Raw genomic sequence first — 19,090 nt, 5'->3', positions numbered from 1 at the left:
TTGAGCATCAGATCCCATTCTTGATCCACATTCTACCTCCTAGTAACCTATACTCTCGAGCTTACTCATTGTATTTAGAGACCATACAATATTTGTCCTTTTGTGTCTGGCTTATTTCAGTCAACATAATGTCCTCAAGGTTCCTCCATGTTGTGATAGGCATCCCAATTTCATTTCTTCTTACAGCTGAATATTCCAATGTATGTATATACCACACTTGGTTTATCCATTCATCAGGTGACGGACACCCGGGCTGTTTCCATGTTTTAGCAATTATGAATAATGCTGCCATGAACACTGGTGTGCAAATGTCAGCTGACGGCCTTGTTTTCAGTTCTTCTGAATATATTCTAGTAATGGGATTGTTGGACATGCAGCAGTTTTATATTCAGCTTCATGAGGTACTGCCAAACTGTCTGCCACAAAGGCTGCACCATTCTACAGGTCCACAAACAATGAAGGAGTGTGCCTATTTTTCCACAACATTTTCAGCACTCGTACTGTATTGTTTTTTAATAATGGCCATTCTTCTAAGGTGTATAAATATGTTCAAGTGTTAATGGGGCATTTTCTCGGTGGGTGGAGATCCACACAATAACTGAAGAATATTGAATTTCCATCCTGGGGAGTTCTGCTACATTCTCTAATAGGAAAGCAAGAATCCCTGAGTACAAGGGCAGTGCCTAGTGAAGGAAGATGGACAATTATGCCAGGCCTTGATACTGATGATTGTATTTATGAACTTTTTCTTGAGAAATTGAAACTTAGCCTAGTATTATATACTGCCTGAGAGTTGCCTACTGAAAGCCTCCTTGTTGCTCAAATGTGGCCTCTCTCTAAGCCAAACTCAGCATTTCTGCGAAAGAAAAAAAAAGGATGTTGTGATTTTTATTGGGATTTCATTGAATACGTAAATCAGTTTTGGGAGAATTGACATCTTAAGGATATTTAGTCTTCCAACTCATGACTACGGAATGTTCTTACATTAATTTAGGTCTTCTTTGATTTCTTCTAGCAATGTTTTATAGTTTTCTGAATACAGTTCCTTTATGTCCTTAGTTAAGTTTATTCCTAAATATTTGATTCTTTTACTCACCATTGTAAATGGATTCTTTTTATGAATTCCTCCTCAGATTGCTCATCAGTAGGGTATAGAAACATTACTGATTTTTTTAAGATTTATTTTATTTATTTATTCCCCACTCCCTTGCCGCTTGCTTGCTGTCTGCTCTCTGTGTCCATTCGCTGTGTGTTCTTCTGTGTCCGCTTGACTCCCTTTGTTGCATCGTCTTGCTGCACCAGCTATCCGTGGGCATGGGCTGTCAGCTCTCAATGGGCATGGGCCATCAGCTCTCCATGGGTGTGGGCTCGCTTGCCTTCACAAGGAGGCCCTAGGAAGTGAACCCAGGGCCTCCCATATGGTAGATGGGAGCCAATTAATTGCCACATCTGCTTCCTAACACTACTGATTTTTGCATATTAATCTTGTATCCCTCCACTATGCTGAATTCATCTATTAGTTCCAGAGCTTTGTTGAGGATTTTTTTTTTTGGCATTTTCTAGGTATATGATCATATCTCAGTGAATAACTAAAGTTTACTCCCTCCTTTCCTATTTGGGTGCCTTTTATTTCTTTTTCTTACCTAATTGCACTAGCCATAACTTCTAGCACAATATTGAGTAACACTGGTGACGGTGGGCAGGCTTGTCTTGTTTCTGATCTCAACAGGAAAGCTTTCAGTCTTTTACTGTTGAGTACAATGTTAGTTGTGGGTTTTACATATATGCACTTTACCATATTGAGAAAGCTTCTTATCCTATCTTTTGGAATATTTTTATCAAGAAAGGATGCTGTATTTTGTTAAATGCCTTTTATGCGTCAATTGAGAGGATCATGTAATTTTTCTTCAATTTATTAATACGGTTTATTACACTAATTTATTTTCTTTTGTTGAACCACCTGTGCATACCTGGGGAAAAATCACTTGATTGTGGTGTATAATTCTTTTAATGTGCTTCTGAATTTGGTTTACGAGTATTTTGCTGAGGATTTTTGCATGTATATTCATTAGAGAAATTGATCTGTAATTTTCTTTTCTTGTAGTACCTTTATATGGTTTTGGCATTAGGGTGATGCTGGTTTCATAAAATGAGTTTGATAGCACTGCCTCCTGTTCAATTTTTTTGGAAGGGCTTGAGCAATATTGGTATTAGATCATCTTTGAATGATTGGTAGAATTTACCTGTGACGCCATCTCATCTTGGGCTTTTCATTTTGGGGAGGTTTTTGATGATTGTTTCAACCTCTTAACTCGTGATTGGTTTGTTGAGGACTTCTATTTCTTCAAGGTCAGTGTAGGTTGTTCATGTGTCTCTAAGAACTTGTCCATTTTGTCTATATTGTCTAATTTGTTGGCACATGGGTGTTCATAGTATCTTCTTGTGTTCTCTTATTTCTCTGGGGACCTTGGTAATGCTCCTTCTCTCATTTCTGACTTTGTTTCTTCTTTCTCATTTCTGACTTTATTTGTATCTTATCTCTCTTTTTTTCTTTGTCAGTCTAGTTAAGGGTTTGTCACTTTTGATGATCTCAAAGAATGAACTTTTGATTTTGTTGATTTTCTCTATGGCTTTTTCTCTTTCTCAATTTCATTTATATCTGCTCAGTTCTATATTATTCCTACTTTCAGCTTGGTTTGCTGATCTTTTTCTAGTTACTCTAGGTGTGCAGTTAGATCTTCAATCTTAGCTCTTCTTTTTTAATGTAAGCATTGAGGGCTATAAATTTCCTTCTCAGCACTGCCTTTGCTGTACACCATAGGTTTTGATATGTTGTGCTCTCATTTTTACTTGCTTCAAGATGTTTACTGATTTTCTTTTGCAATTTGTTCTTTGTCACACTGTTTAAGGTGGGGGGTATATGGGGCCTCATATTTTTTGAATGTAACATTAAAAAATAAAGGCAAAAATAAAAAAATAAAATAAAATCATTAAAATAAAATATGGAAACCTGAAAAAAAAATAAAGCCATGACCTTTCAAAAAAAAAGTGTGTTATTTAATCTCCATATATTTGTGAATTTTCCATTTTCCTGTCCAGTACTGATTTCCTCCATATTCCATTATGATCAGAGAAAATGCTTTGTGTAATTTCAATCTTTTTATATTTATTGAGATTTGTCTTGTGACCTAATATATGGTCTATCCTGGAGAAGGATCCATGAGCACTTGAGAAGAATGTATATCCTGCTGTTCTGGGGTTTAATGTTCTATAAATGTCTGTTAGGTCTTGTTCATTTATCATATTATTCAAGTTCTAGGTTTCCTTATTTATCCTCTGTCCAGGTGTTCTATCCAATAGTGAGAGTGGTGTATTGAATTCTCCAACTATTACTATAGAGACATCTATTTCTCCCTTCTGATTTGCCAGTGTATGCCTCCTGTGTCTTGGGGGCACCCAGGTTAGGTGCATAAATATTTATTATAGTAACTTCTTCTTGGTGAATTTTCCCTTTTATTAATATATAATGACTGTTTTCATCTCTTTTAACAGTTTTGCAATTAAAATCTACTTTGCCCAATATTTGTATCGCTACTCCAGATATTTTTTTGGGCACTATTTGTGTGGAATATCTTTTCCAACTTTTTACTTTCAACCTGATTTTGTGTCTTTTTTTTTTTTAAAGAATGCTATCTTTTTTTTTTTTTTTAAGATTTATTTATTTTACTTCCCCACCCCCGCAGTTGTCTCTTCTCTGTGTCTATTTGTTGCGTGTTCTTCTTTGTCTACTTCTGTTGTTGTCAGCGGCACAGGAATCTGTGTTTCTTTTTTTGTTGTGTCATCTTGCTGTGTCAGCTCTGTGTGTGTGTGGCGCCATTCCCAGGCAGGCTGCACTTTTGTTCGCACTGGGCGGCTCTCCTTACAGGGTGCACTCCTTGCACATGGGGCTCCTCTACTTGGGGACACCCCTGCGTGGCAGGGCACTCCTTGCACGCATCAGTACTGCACGTGGGCCAGCTCCACATGGGTCAAGGAGGCCCAGGGTTTGAACTGCGGACCTTCCGTGTGGTAGACGGACGCCCTAACCACTGGGCCAAGTCTGCTTCCCTGATTTTGTGTCTTTATGTCGGAGGTGCGTCTCTTGTAGATATCATTTAGATGGCTCATATTTTAGAAATCCATTCTGTCAATCTATGTCTTTTGATTTGGGAGTTCAATTCGGTAATGCTCACTGTTATTACTGTAAAGGCATTACTTACTTTGTCCATTTTATTCTTTGGCTTTCCATTGTCAAACTTACTATTGTCTGTCTTCTTACCTTTTTACCTTCCTAATACTTTTCATTTCTACACTCTTCTCCAAGTCTTTTGCTCATGTCTTTTCTTTCGGACTATAGCACTCCCTTTAGTGCTCTTGTGAACTCTCACATGAATGATAACAAATAAACAATACTATGATATGGTGTTACTAATAGGGCGGCTTATGGAAATAATACATCAAATGTAAGCTATGGACTACAGTTAGCAGTAATCAATGTTTTAATATTTATTTTTTATTTATAAATATAAATATTTATAAATACAAATATTTATATTTTATTTATTTCTCCCCCCACCACACCTGTTGTTTGTGCTGGCTGTCTGCACTCTGTGTCCATTCAATATGTGCTCGTCTTCTCTTTAGGAGGCACCAGGAACCGAACCCAGGACCTCCTATGTGGGAGAGAAGCGCTTAATCACTCAAGCCACCTCCACTTCCTGCTTTGTTGTATCTCTCATTATGTTTCCTCTTTGTGTTTATTTGTTGTATCACCTTGTTGCAACGGCCTGTCATGCCAGCCCATTGTGCCAGCTTGCTGTCTTGCTTGTCTTCTCTAGGTGGCACTTGGAACTGAACCCAGGACCTCCCATGTGGTAGGTGGGCCCCCAAATGCTTAAGCCAGCCACATCTGCTTCCCAGCAGTAATATTTTGATGATGTTCTTTCATCTTAAATAAAGTTTACAATGAAAGGTGTTGGTGGTGGGGTGATACATGGGAATCCTGTATGTTACGCAGGTTTGTTTTGTAACCTCACAACTTCTCTAATAATAATAATAATTTTAAGAAAGGCAAAGAGAAGAAAAAAAATCCTAGCCAAATAAATACTGGAAAAAAGGTGAAGAGGTTACAAACCTCAGCCTAGAAAATGGGTTCACCAAAATAATAACAAGGCCTAGAGCAACTTTGTGCCTGGGAATTTCCTTCTGTCAGCCTTCATGTTACTCAAATGTGGCCAGTCTCGAAGCCAAACTCAGCATGTAAATGCAATGCCTTCCCCCCAGCGTGGGACATGACACCCGGGGATGAGCCTCCCTGGCAACGAGGGACCACTATCAACTACCAACTGATGATGCAACTGGAAAATGACCTTATACGGAAGGTTCAATGCGGATCAGCAGAATATCCATGTCTACATAAAATACCATGACTTTAAAATGCTGTTTGACCTAAAGTAAGGGGGAAATGGAAAGGAGAAATGAGTTTATATGGCTACGAGTTTCTAAAAAAGAGTCTGGAGGCTGGCAGAAGGTTTGCCCTCATGCACAACTGAGCAGAGTCAGAGAGACAGATAAAGCAGATACAACCCCCAGATATTGGTTCCTTTGAGGGCTAAAGAGACCCATGGGAGTTATGGTCATGGCCGATGGGGTTAACTACCAGGGCAGATGGCCCCTCTTTGGAAATGGTGTTTATGTGTGATGAATCTGGACTCAGATGGGATCTCCCTTCATAAGACTTTCATGCTAATGTGCTGGAGGTGCAGTTAATGTTGGGGTTTAAGATATATTTAGGGGATTTGAATCTCTGGACTGACAATGTGATAGCCAGATCCTGAGCCTCAACAGACTCCAGCACCTACAATCTGATTTATTGGACTTACCACACTCAGCTAAGATGGAGGTGAAGAAGGACAACCACCACACCATGGAGCCTAGAGTGATTACAACTGAAAATGGGAGGATTGCATCCAGCATCCAGGTGGAATCTGAGCCTCCTCTTGACATAAAGGTGCAATGGACACAACCAATCCAGTGTCCACATAGAAGAGGTGGCATTGGATTGGGAAAAGTGGACATAATGGACAAAGGGTATGGGGAAAGGCAGGAAGTGATGAGAGGTGGAGGCGTCTTCGGGACATGGAGCTGCCCTGGATGGTGCTTCAGAGGTAATCACCGGACATTGTAAATCCTCACAGGGCCTACATGATGGAATAGAGGAGAGTATGGGCCATGATGTGAACCAATGTATATGAGGTGCAGAGGTGCCCAAAGATGTACTTACCAAATCCAATGGATGTGTCATGATGATGGGAACGAGTGTTGTTGGGGGGGGGGGGAGAGGGGGGGGTGGGGGGGTGGGGTTGAATGGGACCTCACATATATATTTTTAATGTAATATTATTACAAAGTCAATAAAAAATAAAAAAATTTAAAAAAAAAAAAAAAAAAAAAAGAAAATGGGTTCAGCACTTTTTCCCCCAGTATAACAATTAAAAGATAATAGATTATATGACTAGGATTTTTTAAAGCCTATAACTGATACTCTACTTTTGTATAGTTATTTACCAAAACATATTTATTTCCTCCTAGAAACAATCATACTTGGAAAATATTAATACCTTCATTTTACATATTAAGAACAAAATCTCAAAAAAGTTAAATCACTTGACTAAGATCACTGCGATAGAAAGTGATAGTTAGGACTCAGACACAGTTTTTAGACTCACAGTGATTTCTTATACACTATAGGCAATGTGAAAAGGTACTAATCTTGAAATTTTTGTTTTAAAGAAAGTATTCCAGCAACACATACCAAGCCATACAGTATACTAATTTACTAATTAAATACATAATCATACAACCTCCTAGTGGAGGCTGGGCCATTTTTCCATATAAGGTCAGAAAGGGAAATGGAATGATAACATGAAAATACAAAAGCACTTTCTGAGTTGAACTGATCATCTGATGCCATCCTGTCTTGATCATTAGAGAGGATCTTTAAATTCTCACTAGCTTGAATGCAAAACTGCCAAAGTAAATATATTGTTTTCATTTCTAAACCTCTTCTATATTAATTATGCTGTCATTCACCTCTAATAGTAAATATCTCAGAATCTAATATTACACCAAAAACATATAGGGGACGACAGACTAATAATGTAAACCATAAGGCAAAACATAGGATAACTAAAAAATTTAGAAAACTGTACAACCTAAAGTATGGACCACATAGTAAGTACAGCTGTCACCTTGTTTGAAAGCTATTGTCTCGGAATCCCTACATCAGTTTCAGGAAATATGATATGAATAAGTTAAAAGATTATCGCTGCGGAAGGGAAAAGGTTTTATGGTGGATCTGGGTAAGTACTGTATATTGTATATATGAATTTTGGTGATCTAAGACTCTTGTGAAGCTGATAATTTGTTGGGATTCATTTTACGGGAAGTTTTGGATCACAGAGTGGTTCAACAATGGCAGTGGAGGAATACTGATATAGGATGTTATTGACAGGATATATAGGGTTGACAGGGAATTATACAGGGCATATGCCCAGGGTATATAGTAATGTCTAGATATACTCATAGTGGAAACAATTAAAAACAACAGCTGGGGGTGTACCGGGCCCCTGGCCGGGGGGTCACTGTCGTGGACCCGGGAGGAGCAGCGGCAGTCCCCCAGGTGCAACAGCAAGAACCAGGAAGGAAGGAGGGCCCAACAGTGGGCTCCTGATACTAATGGCTATGCTTTTGAGCCTGTACACCTGCAATAAGAACAAGGCCTAGAGTAGCACTGTGCCTAGGAGTTTCCTCCTGACAGCCTTCATGTTACTCAAATGTGGCCACTCTCACAGCCAAATTCATCATGTAGATGCAGTGCATTCCCCCCAGCGAGGGACATGACACCCGGGGATGAGCCTCCCTGGCACTGAGGGACCACTACTACATACCAGCTGAAGATACAACTAGAAAATGACCTTGAATTAAAGGTTCAATACGGATCAGCAGAATATCCCTGTCTACATATAATAACATGACTTCAAAATGCCGATTGACCTAATGTAAGGGGGAAATGGAAAGGAGAAATGAGATTATAAGGCTATGAGTCTCTAAAAAAGAGTCTGGAGGTTGTCAGAAGGAATGCCCTTATGCAAAACTGAGCAGTCTGAGAGACAGACAAAGTAGATACAACCCCAGGTATTGGTTCTTTTGAGGGATAAAGAGACCCACGGGTTCTATGGTCATGGCAGATGGGGTTCACTGCCATGGCAGATGGCCCTTCTTTGGAGCCTGTGTTTCTGCGTGATGGAATTGTACTCAGAGGGGACCTCTTTTCACAAGACTTCCATGCTACTTTATAGGAATTGTAATAGATGCTGGGGTTTAAGATATATTTAGGGGATTTGAATCTCTGGACTGATAATATGACACCCAGGCCCAGAGCCTCAACAGACTTCAGCTCCTACACTTTGATTTATTGGACTTACCCCACTCAGCTAACATGGAGTTGAAGAAGGTCAACCACCACACCATGGAGCCTAGAGGGTCTACAACTGAAAGCAGGAGGAATGCATCCAGTATCCATATGGAATCTAAGCCCCCACTTGTCATAGATGTGCAATGGACACAACTAATCCAGTGCCCACAGAGAAAATGTGGAATGGGTGTGGGAAGGGTAGCCATGGTGGCTGCTGGGTTTGGGGAATGGAAGGAAGAGATGAGAGGTGGGGCTGGTTTCGGGACGTCGAGTTGTCCTGGGTGGTGTTTCACGGACAATTACGGGACATTGTAGATCCCCCCAGGGCCCACTGGATGGAATGTGGGAGAGTGTGGGCTATGATGTGGATCATTGACTATGGGGTGCAGTGATGCTCAGAGATGTTCTTACCAGGTGCAATGGATGTGTCACAATGATGGGAGCAAGTGTTGCTGTGGGGGGAGTGGGGGGTGGGGGAGGTGGGGTTAAATGTGACCTCATATTTTTTTTTGAATGTAATTTTTAAAAATAAATAAATAATTAAAAAAAATATCTCCGAATCTGGCTTTTGATAAAGATAAATGAAATGCCAATATAGCAATAATATAAAAGTCGAATAAGAAATTTGTTTTTAAATCTAGTTTTTATTATGGTTTTAAGTAAAATTTTCAAATATCATTTTATAATCCCAAAGAGCTTATTTCCTTAGCCTCATTAACTAAAATTATATTTAAGATATTTTTTTTTGTACAAGAGAAATCACAAATATTTCTTTCATCATTTAAATTCATTTCTATTATTCTGGCACATAATGGTAGAACCTGAATTTTTTTTCAGAAATAAAATTTCATGTTTTCTCAATCTCGGGAAGATTCCTTTTCTATGAACCATTTACAATTCCTTTGTTGACATTTTAATATTAATTTTAAAAGTGTTTTTATTAACTACTGGAGATATTCCTCCATATAAAGATTAAATTACATGTACCACACTAATGAAAGATGTTGTTAATGGGGAAAAGTGTGTGTGTGGAGATGAGGTATATGGGAATCCCCTATATTTTCAATGTAACATTTATGTAATCTAAAGCTTCTTTAAAAATAAATTTAAATATTTTTTCAATAATTTTATTCAATAATTTCCATACTTCAGAAGGAATAGTCATTGTCCTGGAAAATACATTGTCAAAGAAATAGTAACTCTAGGAAATAAAATGCCGGAGGGTAAGGGTATGCTCATTCTCCTTGGTTACTAAAACATAAGGTACAGCTAGTTAGTAGCCCTGTGGTTCTATAGAAAAAAATAGTAAAATTCATAAAATCTTGGGGAAATAGAATTGGCAACAACAGACAGATCTGGCATGGGCTTTGGTAACAGATCTGTGTTCAAAGTCAACACTTGAACAGCTTAACATCTGTGACCCTTAGTTCCACCATCTATAGAATTAGGATTAAATGAGATATGTTTACAGGGCTTAAACCTTTATTTAGAATGTAATAGACCCTAAATAAACATTAGTTACTTTATTCTCCAGACTCCACGGTAGATCAGAAGAGGGTTACTGATAATTATGTTCCCTCCTAAATTAAAAGAGTATGTTAATTCTCTACTCCTCAGACCGTACTTCTAAATTACTATGGATATCATCACTGCACAATTAGGGCAAAAGGATCGAGGGATTACTGTAGCTAAAAACAAAAAAGGAACAAGAATTCTGCACTACTACCTTGAATTAATACCTCTCACACCACACATTTAGGTAACATGGTTTAAAAATATTTCCTTTTTCAAATGCAAAATAATAGTAAAATATTTCCAAAATATAAAATTTAAAAAACAAAAGCAGGAATAAAAGAGGAATATTTCATTTGGCAGGCATATGGACCTTCACCATTTAGGACCTGGCATATGCAGAAACAATATGATATCACACCAGAGGGAAGAAGTTTTTAAGACAGACTGGTATTACCCAAGAAAGTGATTTACAAATAAGAGTGGTGAACTGTTCCTTAACAAAAATGGAGATGACTTTCTACAAAGAATAATCTACTCCTACTATATTTCTAGTAATAAAATACCTGCAAATTCATTAATTGATTCAATAAATATTGCCAAATTAAAATTCAGAAGGCCTTTTGGTGGTATAAAATTAGAGCAAAGGAAGTTATATTATGTTATGAAGAATTTCATCCAAATGACGACAGAGGTAAATTACGTGTTGTAGAACAGGGTACCTTTCTCTGATCTCTTTATGCCATGGATAAATGTGAAAAATTTTAATTTCAAATGATCTCTTCTCTAGATTCACTATCTTATTATATTCTAAGCTTGCCACATACTGCATTTTAAAAAATTGTATATTTTTCTATTACATGCAATAGAATGGTTATAACTAACACTTTGTTTTGATTCTTTTGTACATTTCCTATAAAATACATACCTGTCACTTTTTTTAAAACAGACTGTAGCCTTTTATTTAATCACTAGTTAAACAAAGAAACATGCTGTAATGAAGATGGATATAAATCTAAGTATGCTTACCACATGAAGAATTTTATTCTCTGTTTCATATACAGTGCAATCCTGAAAAAAAAAAAAGAAACTATATTAGGTTCAACAAATCAATCATTTCTGCTAAAATATTTTCTTAGGAATTGTGCTATAATTTGAAAAAGTCTTGACAATTCAAGCAAACAAAGCATTAAGAATTAGGAAAAAATAGGGAATGTTATAAACCAAAATATAAATAGTGGTTATCACTGATGGTCAGTTATGGGAGATTATTTTTGCTTAACTGTTTTTCTAACTTTACTAATTTTAAATACACATAATAAAGAACAATATACATTAAGTAGACTTTTAAAAAAGTAGTATTAGGAAACTTACTATAACCATTTTCTATCTAAAATTTTATCTGTGATAAATGTACTTTGCTATACTACCACCAACATTCCAAATACTAATTTATTATAGGTTGGAACATTAAGAAAAGCACTAACATTTACTTTAATAGTCATATCAAAGTATCACAAAGATTTTCATATTTTCAAATATTGCAAGGTATTAAATATACTTTATTTTATGCCTTTTAAATTGAGATAGACTACTAATACAAATCAGGTTTATAATTCTGAGCTTAAATTTGAGTTCCTGAAATTATAAAATTATTTTAAAAAATCACCAATGTCTTTTATCCTGCAAATGCTAGATTTAAAATAAGCACCAATAAAGCAAAATGACCGTAAGCAAGTAACAATGTTTCTAATGCTCAGTTTCCTCTAGGAATTAATGAAACGAGCATGATATCAGAAATAACCCCGTAAGGGTGTTGTGAGGATTGAACAAAAAAACTGCTTGGTACAGTGTCTGGCACACAAATATTAAATAAATTTTAACCATATATTATTGTTGTTCTGTATCATTTTTTAATCTTAAAACTAATAGTCTTTATTTCAAAATAAAAAGTTAACTATTCTTATCTGGCTATCTCATTTTTTAAAATATATTCATAGTCTACAGTACTGCAAATTTTAAAGAATGACAGTTCAATTCATTTTTTATTGGATTTAATTTTAACAGAAAAAAAAACTTGTTCAACACAGTTTTTGATAGTGATATTTCACCATAATATCTTGTCAGAAGACGTATAGATTCATATTAGGAGCAAATTTTTAACGTTAAATTTAGGTTTGATTAATTCCCAAACTAATAGAAACACTTAAGCATCGAGACTTGCCTTTTTTAGTGGCTCCTGTGGCAAAGGAGAGGTTTATTACAAATATAATCATATCTATGTCTATATATTTACACAAAGTAAACTCTTAATAATTAAGTATGAATTATGTCTACAGAGGAGCCAGGGTATAGATAATATATTTATATTTGGAGTGTACATTTTAATTTACATCTAAATTTGGAAGTCCAATTTTACAGAAATTAACTTCAAACACAATTACACTGGGAAGGTGCCCAGTTTCCCCATTCTGCCTCTACAGTTTGCTTTGCTGCAAGGGTTCCAATTTTTATTATTTGCATACCTTCCCAGAATCGGGATTTGATTAAATGTTCAAACATGAAAGTGATTTTCCTCAAGAAAAAAAGTAAACAAGGTCTAAATGTATATCCTGTTAGTGGTATAATCATACAGATTAAGTCTCTATAAAATATAATCATTTACTTGCACATCATATATGATACAATAAAAAGAACTGTTAAATACTTTAAATGGTTTTATTTTTCAGTAATCATAAAGGTTGTTGGTAGAAGTGTTCTGTTATTGTTTTGCTGAAACTGTTTTAAAGGATGACACATGAACAATTACGTGATAATGTCATAATGCCATTCCATAATTCTTAGTGTCACTGATAAGATACATTTTTAGCATGGGAAAAAGCAGATATAGATGAAAGATTAAAGAAGTTACATAAAAACCATAGAGTAATGAGTTTGAATGGAAGCATAAATAGAACACTTGATGTATTATGTACATATTCTTAGCTTTGGCCATGGAAAGACAGAGAAATGGTAACCAACCCAGTAACATAAATACCCCACAGATTGTGGTCTTGAAATACCATTTTCCAGGGCTTCTTGGAAAACAGCTGTTTCCAGATCTCTGATAGGAAATGTACAAGATAAGCTTGGATTATATTGTGATACAAGAGAGAAGGAATCTATCAAAGACTGGTAGGACTATGCAAGTAGGACTAAGGAGCCAACATGAAGAGACTACCAGTGGCCAAAGACAGAAAAATTTGAGCATCTGTAAGGATAATAATGGCAATAGGCTGAAATAGAGTAAATGTTACTATTAAATATAGTAATATATTTGATATTTAAATATTAAAATTTAAATATATTAAACATATAAAAGTATACTTTATAATATTTAGTAATATTCAATATAAAAATAATTGTATAACAGTTGTACTTTTGCCCTTAATTCAGAAAATAGTAAATGATTGTGCTAGGAATACAAAGATGAATAAAACAAGGCCCCAGGCATAGAGAAGCACAGTTCGGGGAAATAGGCCTTCACATAAGTAAGTTAAAATATGTAGTGTTCCAGTAACCACAAGGACATACCAAGTAGAGAAATAATTACCAGAGTAATGTGAGTAGAACTTAAATAAACACAACTGGCATTATGGCCTGCTCCCATGGAGAGACAACATGTATGGTATTGCAAACCTGGACCTCAGATCTATTAACTGCAGCTCCAAGAGGAACTTGTGCATTGATTAGTATATTGATTAGTATAAAATACTGTATCTACATACCTGATATGATAATATCTCTTCTATTCTAGATCATATGCAGGAAGCTACTGAACATGTTAAAAGTCTTAGTAAACTTAATTCATTTTTTAAGTAGTTAATGAATGTACCTATAAGGTAAAAGAAAGGCTCTCTTAAGTACTGTCTTTATTTTGCTTGCCATATGCTTGTCTTGTTGCCTATGTTGTCTTTGTGAGTTTATGTCGAGGGTAGTGCTTCTCCTTGTACCTCTCTTAGCTGTCCTAGGCATAAACACTGTGGGAACTGGGGTTGGCAGTTTATACCAAGCCAAGTAGGTCTACCACAATCTCTCCCTAGAGTTAACCAACAGCACAGAAGAAACTAGCTGTGCCTTAGAAGCCCTTACACCTATCAACTTTGGGATGATGCAACCTCTGGAGGTACCCAGCCTTTCTCACGATCATCGTCCAGTATGTCAAGGCTGGTCCCACCTTTTTGGGCCTACTTACCAAAATCTTCTTTGTCCTTTTAGTGAGACAAGGTATCTTAAAAATTCTAACTAAGTTTATTTCTTCCAGAATCAACACCTTCCAGAACAAGGTATTAGTCAGTGGGGATTTCATCCAGTTGCAATCACAATAGAATACCCAGAGAGTTTCACACCCTGTCAGGCAGGGACTACTCCCCCTAACCAGAAGGAAGCAGCTACCAAAGAATGGCCATCGCCTTCAGCTCCGCATTAAGAATAAGGGAGGACTTGAGGCAGGTTAGTATAGGGGAAGAAGGATGACAGCTGGGACCTGGAAAAGAACATAGCAGTAAGACCCTGCCTGGAAACCCCCTGAAGGAAGGCTGCTACTAAGAACAAAGCCAGAAAGACCCCACCTAGACCATGGCCACAAGGTCCCACTTGGAATGCTTTCTGGAGTCAAAGGGAACCCCAGATAACTCCAAACAGGCCATCCCATTGGTCCTGGATAACTCCAAACGAAAGACCACATCATTGGTCCCCTGAGAGCTAACAGGTGGGGCAACTAATCAGAACAGCAAACAGCAGGGCTCCTCCTCAATATTAAGAAAGGGGAAGAGTAAAGGGTTTAAAAAGACCTACCCTGGGGCCCCACATATGTGTCTCACCCTGTAACATACCCACACTTTCATCTAGGTTTGTGTACTGTTTTTCTTTTCTTGTTTCTTAATAAACTCTTTACTTCCTTGCCTAAAATAAAAGGTATAAGACATATAAAAGCTAAATAATAAAATGGTAGAAGAAAGTCTTGTATTACCAGTAGTGATTTTAAATGTAAATGGATTAAACTCTCCAGCCAAAAGGCAGAGATTGGCAGAATCATCTAACTCTACACCATCTGTAAGACACTCACTGGAAGTGAAAGAATGGGAAAAAAATGTTCTATGCAAATAGTAAACAAAAGAGAACAGAGGTAGCTATACTAATATCAGATAGGGGGAGCAGATATAGCTCAAGTGGTTGAATGCCTGTTTCCCATGTACAAGGTACTAGGTTTGATCCCCAATACCTCCTAAAAATAGACAAATGAAAAAACCAACCCTCATTGGGGAGCAGATGTAGCTCAGTGGTTGAGCATCTGCTTCCCAAATAGGAGGTCCTGGGTTCAATCCCTGGTACCTCAAAAAAAAAACAACTAATATCAGACAAAATATACTTTCAGTCAAAAACTGTCATGAGGACAAAGACAGTCATTATATACTGATAAATGAGACAATTCAACAAGAAAATGTAACAATTATAAATATACATGCACCTAACAGGAGAGGCCCAAAATAGATGAAGAAAATACTGACAGATTTGAAGGGAGAAATTGATGGTTCTACATTTAATAGTAGGAGACTTTAATATACCACTTTCAATAATGCTTAGAATATTTAGTCAGAAGATCTGTAAGTAAATACAAGACTTAAACAATACTCTAAACCAACGAGAACTAACATATATATATATATATATATATATATATATATATATATATATATATATATATATAACAATACACCCAACAAAAACAGAACACATATTCTTTTCAAGTGTATGTGTATCATTCTCCAGGATAGACCATATGTTAGGTCACAAAAAAAGTATCAATAACAAAAAATATTAAAATCATACAATGTATCTTCTTCAATCACAATGGAATGAAGCTAGAAATCAAGAAAGCGTGAAATGGAAAATTCACAAATATGTGGAAATTACACAACATAATATTAAACAACCAATAGGTTAAAGAGAAAATCACAAGCAAAACAAGATATACCTTGAGGCAAATGAAGATGAAAATAAAACATATTAAAACTTATGGGAAAAAACTTAAAGAATGTAGCAAAGGCAGTGCTGAGAGGGAAATTTATAACTCTAAATGCTTACATTAACAAAAAGAAAGACTTTAATTCAGAGACCTAACCTCTGAGCTGGAAGAAGTGGAAAAAGAAGAGCAAAGTAAACTGAAAGCAAGCAGAAAGAAGGAAATAAAAAAGATTAGCATGAAAGAGCAGGAAACATGGCCATTGGGTTAGGCAGATGAGGCTTAGCTCTCACTAAAACAACAGAAAAAGAACCAAAAGCTGCCTTGGCGATATGCTTTGGGATACAGCAGACTAGGACATTGCTTCACAATGTCCAGGAGAGTGAGGGACAGGGAGACAAAGAAACCAAAACAACAAATTGTGAGTTATTAAACCTCCCGGCCACCAAGCAAGGTTCCCTTTCCCAACTCCCAAGATATTAAGCAAGGGTAAAATTCCTGGAGAACTGCATCTAACTAAGAGGAGAGGAGATGTCTTTCTCCCTGCCAGCTGTTTTGGATATATATAGAACAGGAAGGTGCCCTGAGTCATCTAGGAGGGTACTGGAAAGATAAAGAAGCCAAAGGAAAACCATGAGTTGCTTGTCCCCATGGCTGGAAGCAGCATATATACCTGGCGCTCAGGGCAAATAGCCTAGATGGAGTCGCTTGGAGCCCTTGGACTCCCTGATCCAAGGGTGTGAGGGCAGATTACCTAGGAGCAAGAGGGGTCTGGGAGGTTGGAGAGTGGTTTCTTCATGGTGAGTTGGGACAGTTGAGCCCCCTTTGAATATTGGAAGGGACACCAACTTGACAGAAAGAGGAGGGGGGTTCTCAGGTAGGCTGTCAGGCCCAGATGCCCAGGTAAAGAGAGAAATTTGACTAGAGAGGAGGCAGGGACAGGTACCTAATCAGCAGGACTCTGGCAAACTGCAAGGAATCTAACCTGCTTGAGGAAAAGGGGAAGAATAGCCTTCTGAAAGGATAACTAACCTAAGGAGAGAGGTTATTTCAGTGGAAGAATTCCTGCCTTACAAATATGAGGTCCCTGATTCAATTCCCAGCTCTTGTTAGAAAAGTGATCCACCAGGTTATTGGGAACCCAGCTGAAATTTTATGACAGGGAGCATATAGACATTCTCTTCATATTAGCTTTACTTGGATCTCTCTCATTTTTTAAAGTTCCTTTAAAATTTTTTTTTCTTTATATTATTCACTAAAACCTGGTTCAAAATCTGCAGAGGGCAGGCTGCGGGGTGATTGATTGATGAACTCCAACAGCCTGAGAAGATCATTAGGGGTCTAAGAGGGAAGGCTGTTTTTCCATGTTTATTTTTTATTTTATTTTATTTTTCTTTCTTTCTTCTTTTAAAAAATGAGTTGCTGCTGTATCGTTTCTTGTTTATTGTGTGTCCCCTTCTCTCTTTTTCATTTACTGATTGTTTCTACCTACGCCATTCCTTTTCCCGCCTTCATTTTTCAATCTTCTGTTTTCTGTTATTGTTCTTTCATTCCACCTCTTTTGTGTGTTCTTCAACTTTTCTTGTATTTACTTCTCTGTCTCATTTTCTTACCTTTTTCTTTATCTTTTCTTGTATTCTCATCATTCTGACCTTTTAATTCATTCTACATATTTTTCTCTATTGTGTTTTTTGTTTCATTGTTTCTATCCCATTTTTTACTCCTCCCCCTACCCCACTTTTTAAATCTCATTCCTCTGTACTTCTTACTTGGGTTAATTACTCATTTTCCTAGGTCTTGTATGGTTCCTCTCCTACCTTTTACTATTATTATTATTATTATTCTTTTTCTCTTCCTATCTTTTTCTTTTTCTCTGGTCCTAGTGTTTTCCCCAAGGGAACATAGACAACAGCAAGGAAATAGAATAATAGGAATGAAATGACAAAGTGAAACCTTATCACATATACAAAAACAAGAACAAAATAAAACCCTACAGTAGAGAGAGAGAAGATAATCAATTTAATAAACCCATCAAGATAGATACCTAGACACCAACAAAAAATTACAAGCCATACTAAGAAACAAGAAGACATGGCCCTGTCTAATGAACAAACTAAAAACCAGGAGGAGATGCAGAAAATGGAACAACTAATCAGAGATGTCCAAACAAATATCATGAATCAACTTAATGAAGTGAAGGAAGAAATTAAGGATATTAAGAAAACACTGGAAGAACATACCAAAAAAATTGTAAGCATACATAAAAAGATAATGGACGGTGATGCAATTATACGAAGTGACTTCTCTGAACACAATGGAATGAGGCTGGAAATTAGTAAGGGGCAGAGAACCAGATTAGGCACAAAGATATGGAAGTTAAACAACACACTCTTAGAAAAACAGTGGGTCAAGGAGAAAACTGCAAAAGAAATCAGTAACTACCTTGAAACAAATGAAAATGACAACCCAAAGTATCAAAACCACAAAGCAGGAAAAGCTGTACTGAGAGGGAAATTCATAGTCATAAAATGCCTTTATTAAAAAAGAAATGAGCTAAATTCAAAGACCTAACTGCACAACAGGAGGAATTAGAAAAAGAACAAACTCCAAAGAAATAGAAAGTAAGAAATAACAAAGATTAGACCAGAACTAAATGAAATTGAAAATAAGAAAATACTAGAAAAAATAAAGAAAATCAAAAGCTGGTTCTTTGAGAAGATTAATAAAATTGAAAAACCCTTAGCTAGACTAACAAAGAAAAAAAGATAGAAGATGCAAATATACAAAATAAGAAACAAGGAAGGGAATATCACTACTGACCCAACAGTAATACAGTGTATCTTAAGAGGATACTTTGAAAAATTTTATGCCAACAAGATAGATAACTTAGAGGAAATTGGGAAATTCCTAGAAACACACAAGCAACCTACACTGATGAAAGAAGAGATTGATGAACTCAACAAACCAATCACAAGTAACAAGATAGAATTAGAATCAAACACCTAGGAATAAATTTAACTAAAGATGCAAGTGACTTATATGCAGGAAACTATGCAACA

The 19,090-nt window shown here is 36.5% G+C and overlaps 1 protein-coding gene across 8 annotated transcripts in view; it reads right to left on the bottom strand.

Annotated features, from left to right (window-relative positions):
* Positions 1-19,090, bottom strand: part of CNKSR2 (connector enhancer of kinase suppressor of Ras 2) — a 355,641-nt gene that overhangs the window by 177,578 nt on the left and 158,973 nt on the right. For all 8 annotated transcript variants that reach the window (XM_058291604.2, XM_058291606.2, XM_058291607.2 and 5 more), the window contains exon 5: positions 11,057-11,098. In XM_058291604.2, coding sequence (XP_058147587.1) covers positions 11,057-11,098 — 42 coding nt within the window. The remainder of the gene's footprint in view (positions 1-11,056; positions 11,099-19,090) is intronic.

The sequence above is a fragment of the Dasypus novemcinctus genome, chromosome X, assembly GCF_030445035.2.
Source record: "Dasypus novemcinctus isolate mDasNov1 chromosome X, mDasNov1.1.hap2, whole genome shotgun sequence".
Lineage (NCBI taxonomy): Eukaryota > Metazoa > Chordata > Mammalia > Cingulata > Dasypodidae > Dasypus > Dasypus novemcinctus.
This window is presented reverse-complemented; position numbering and strand designations above follow the sequence as displayed.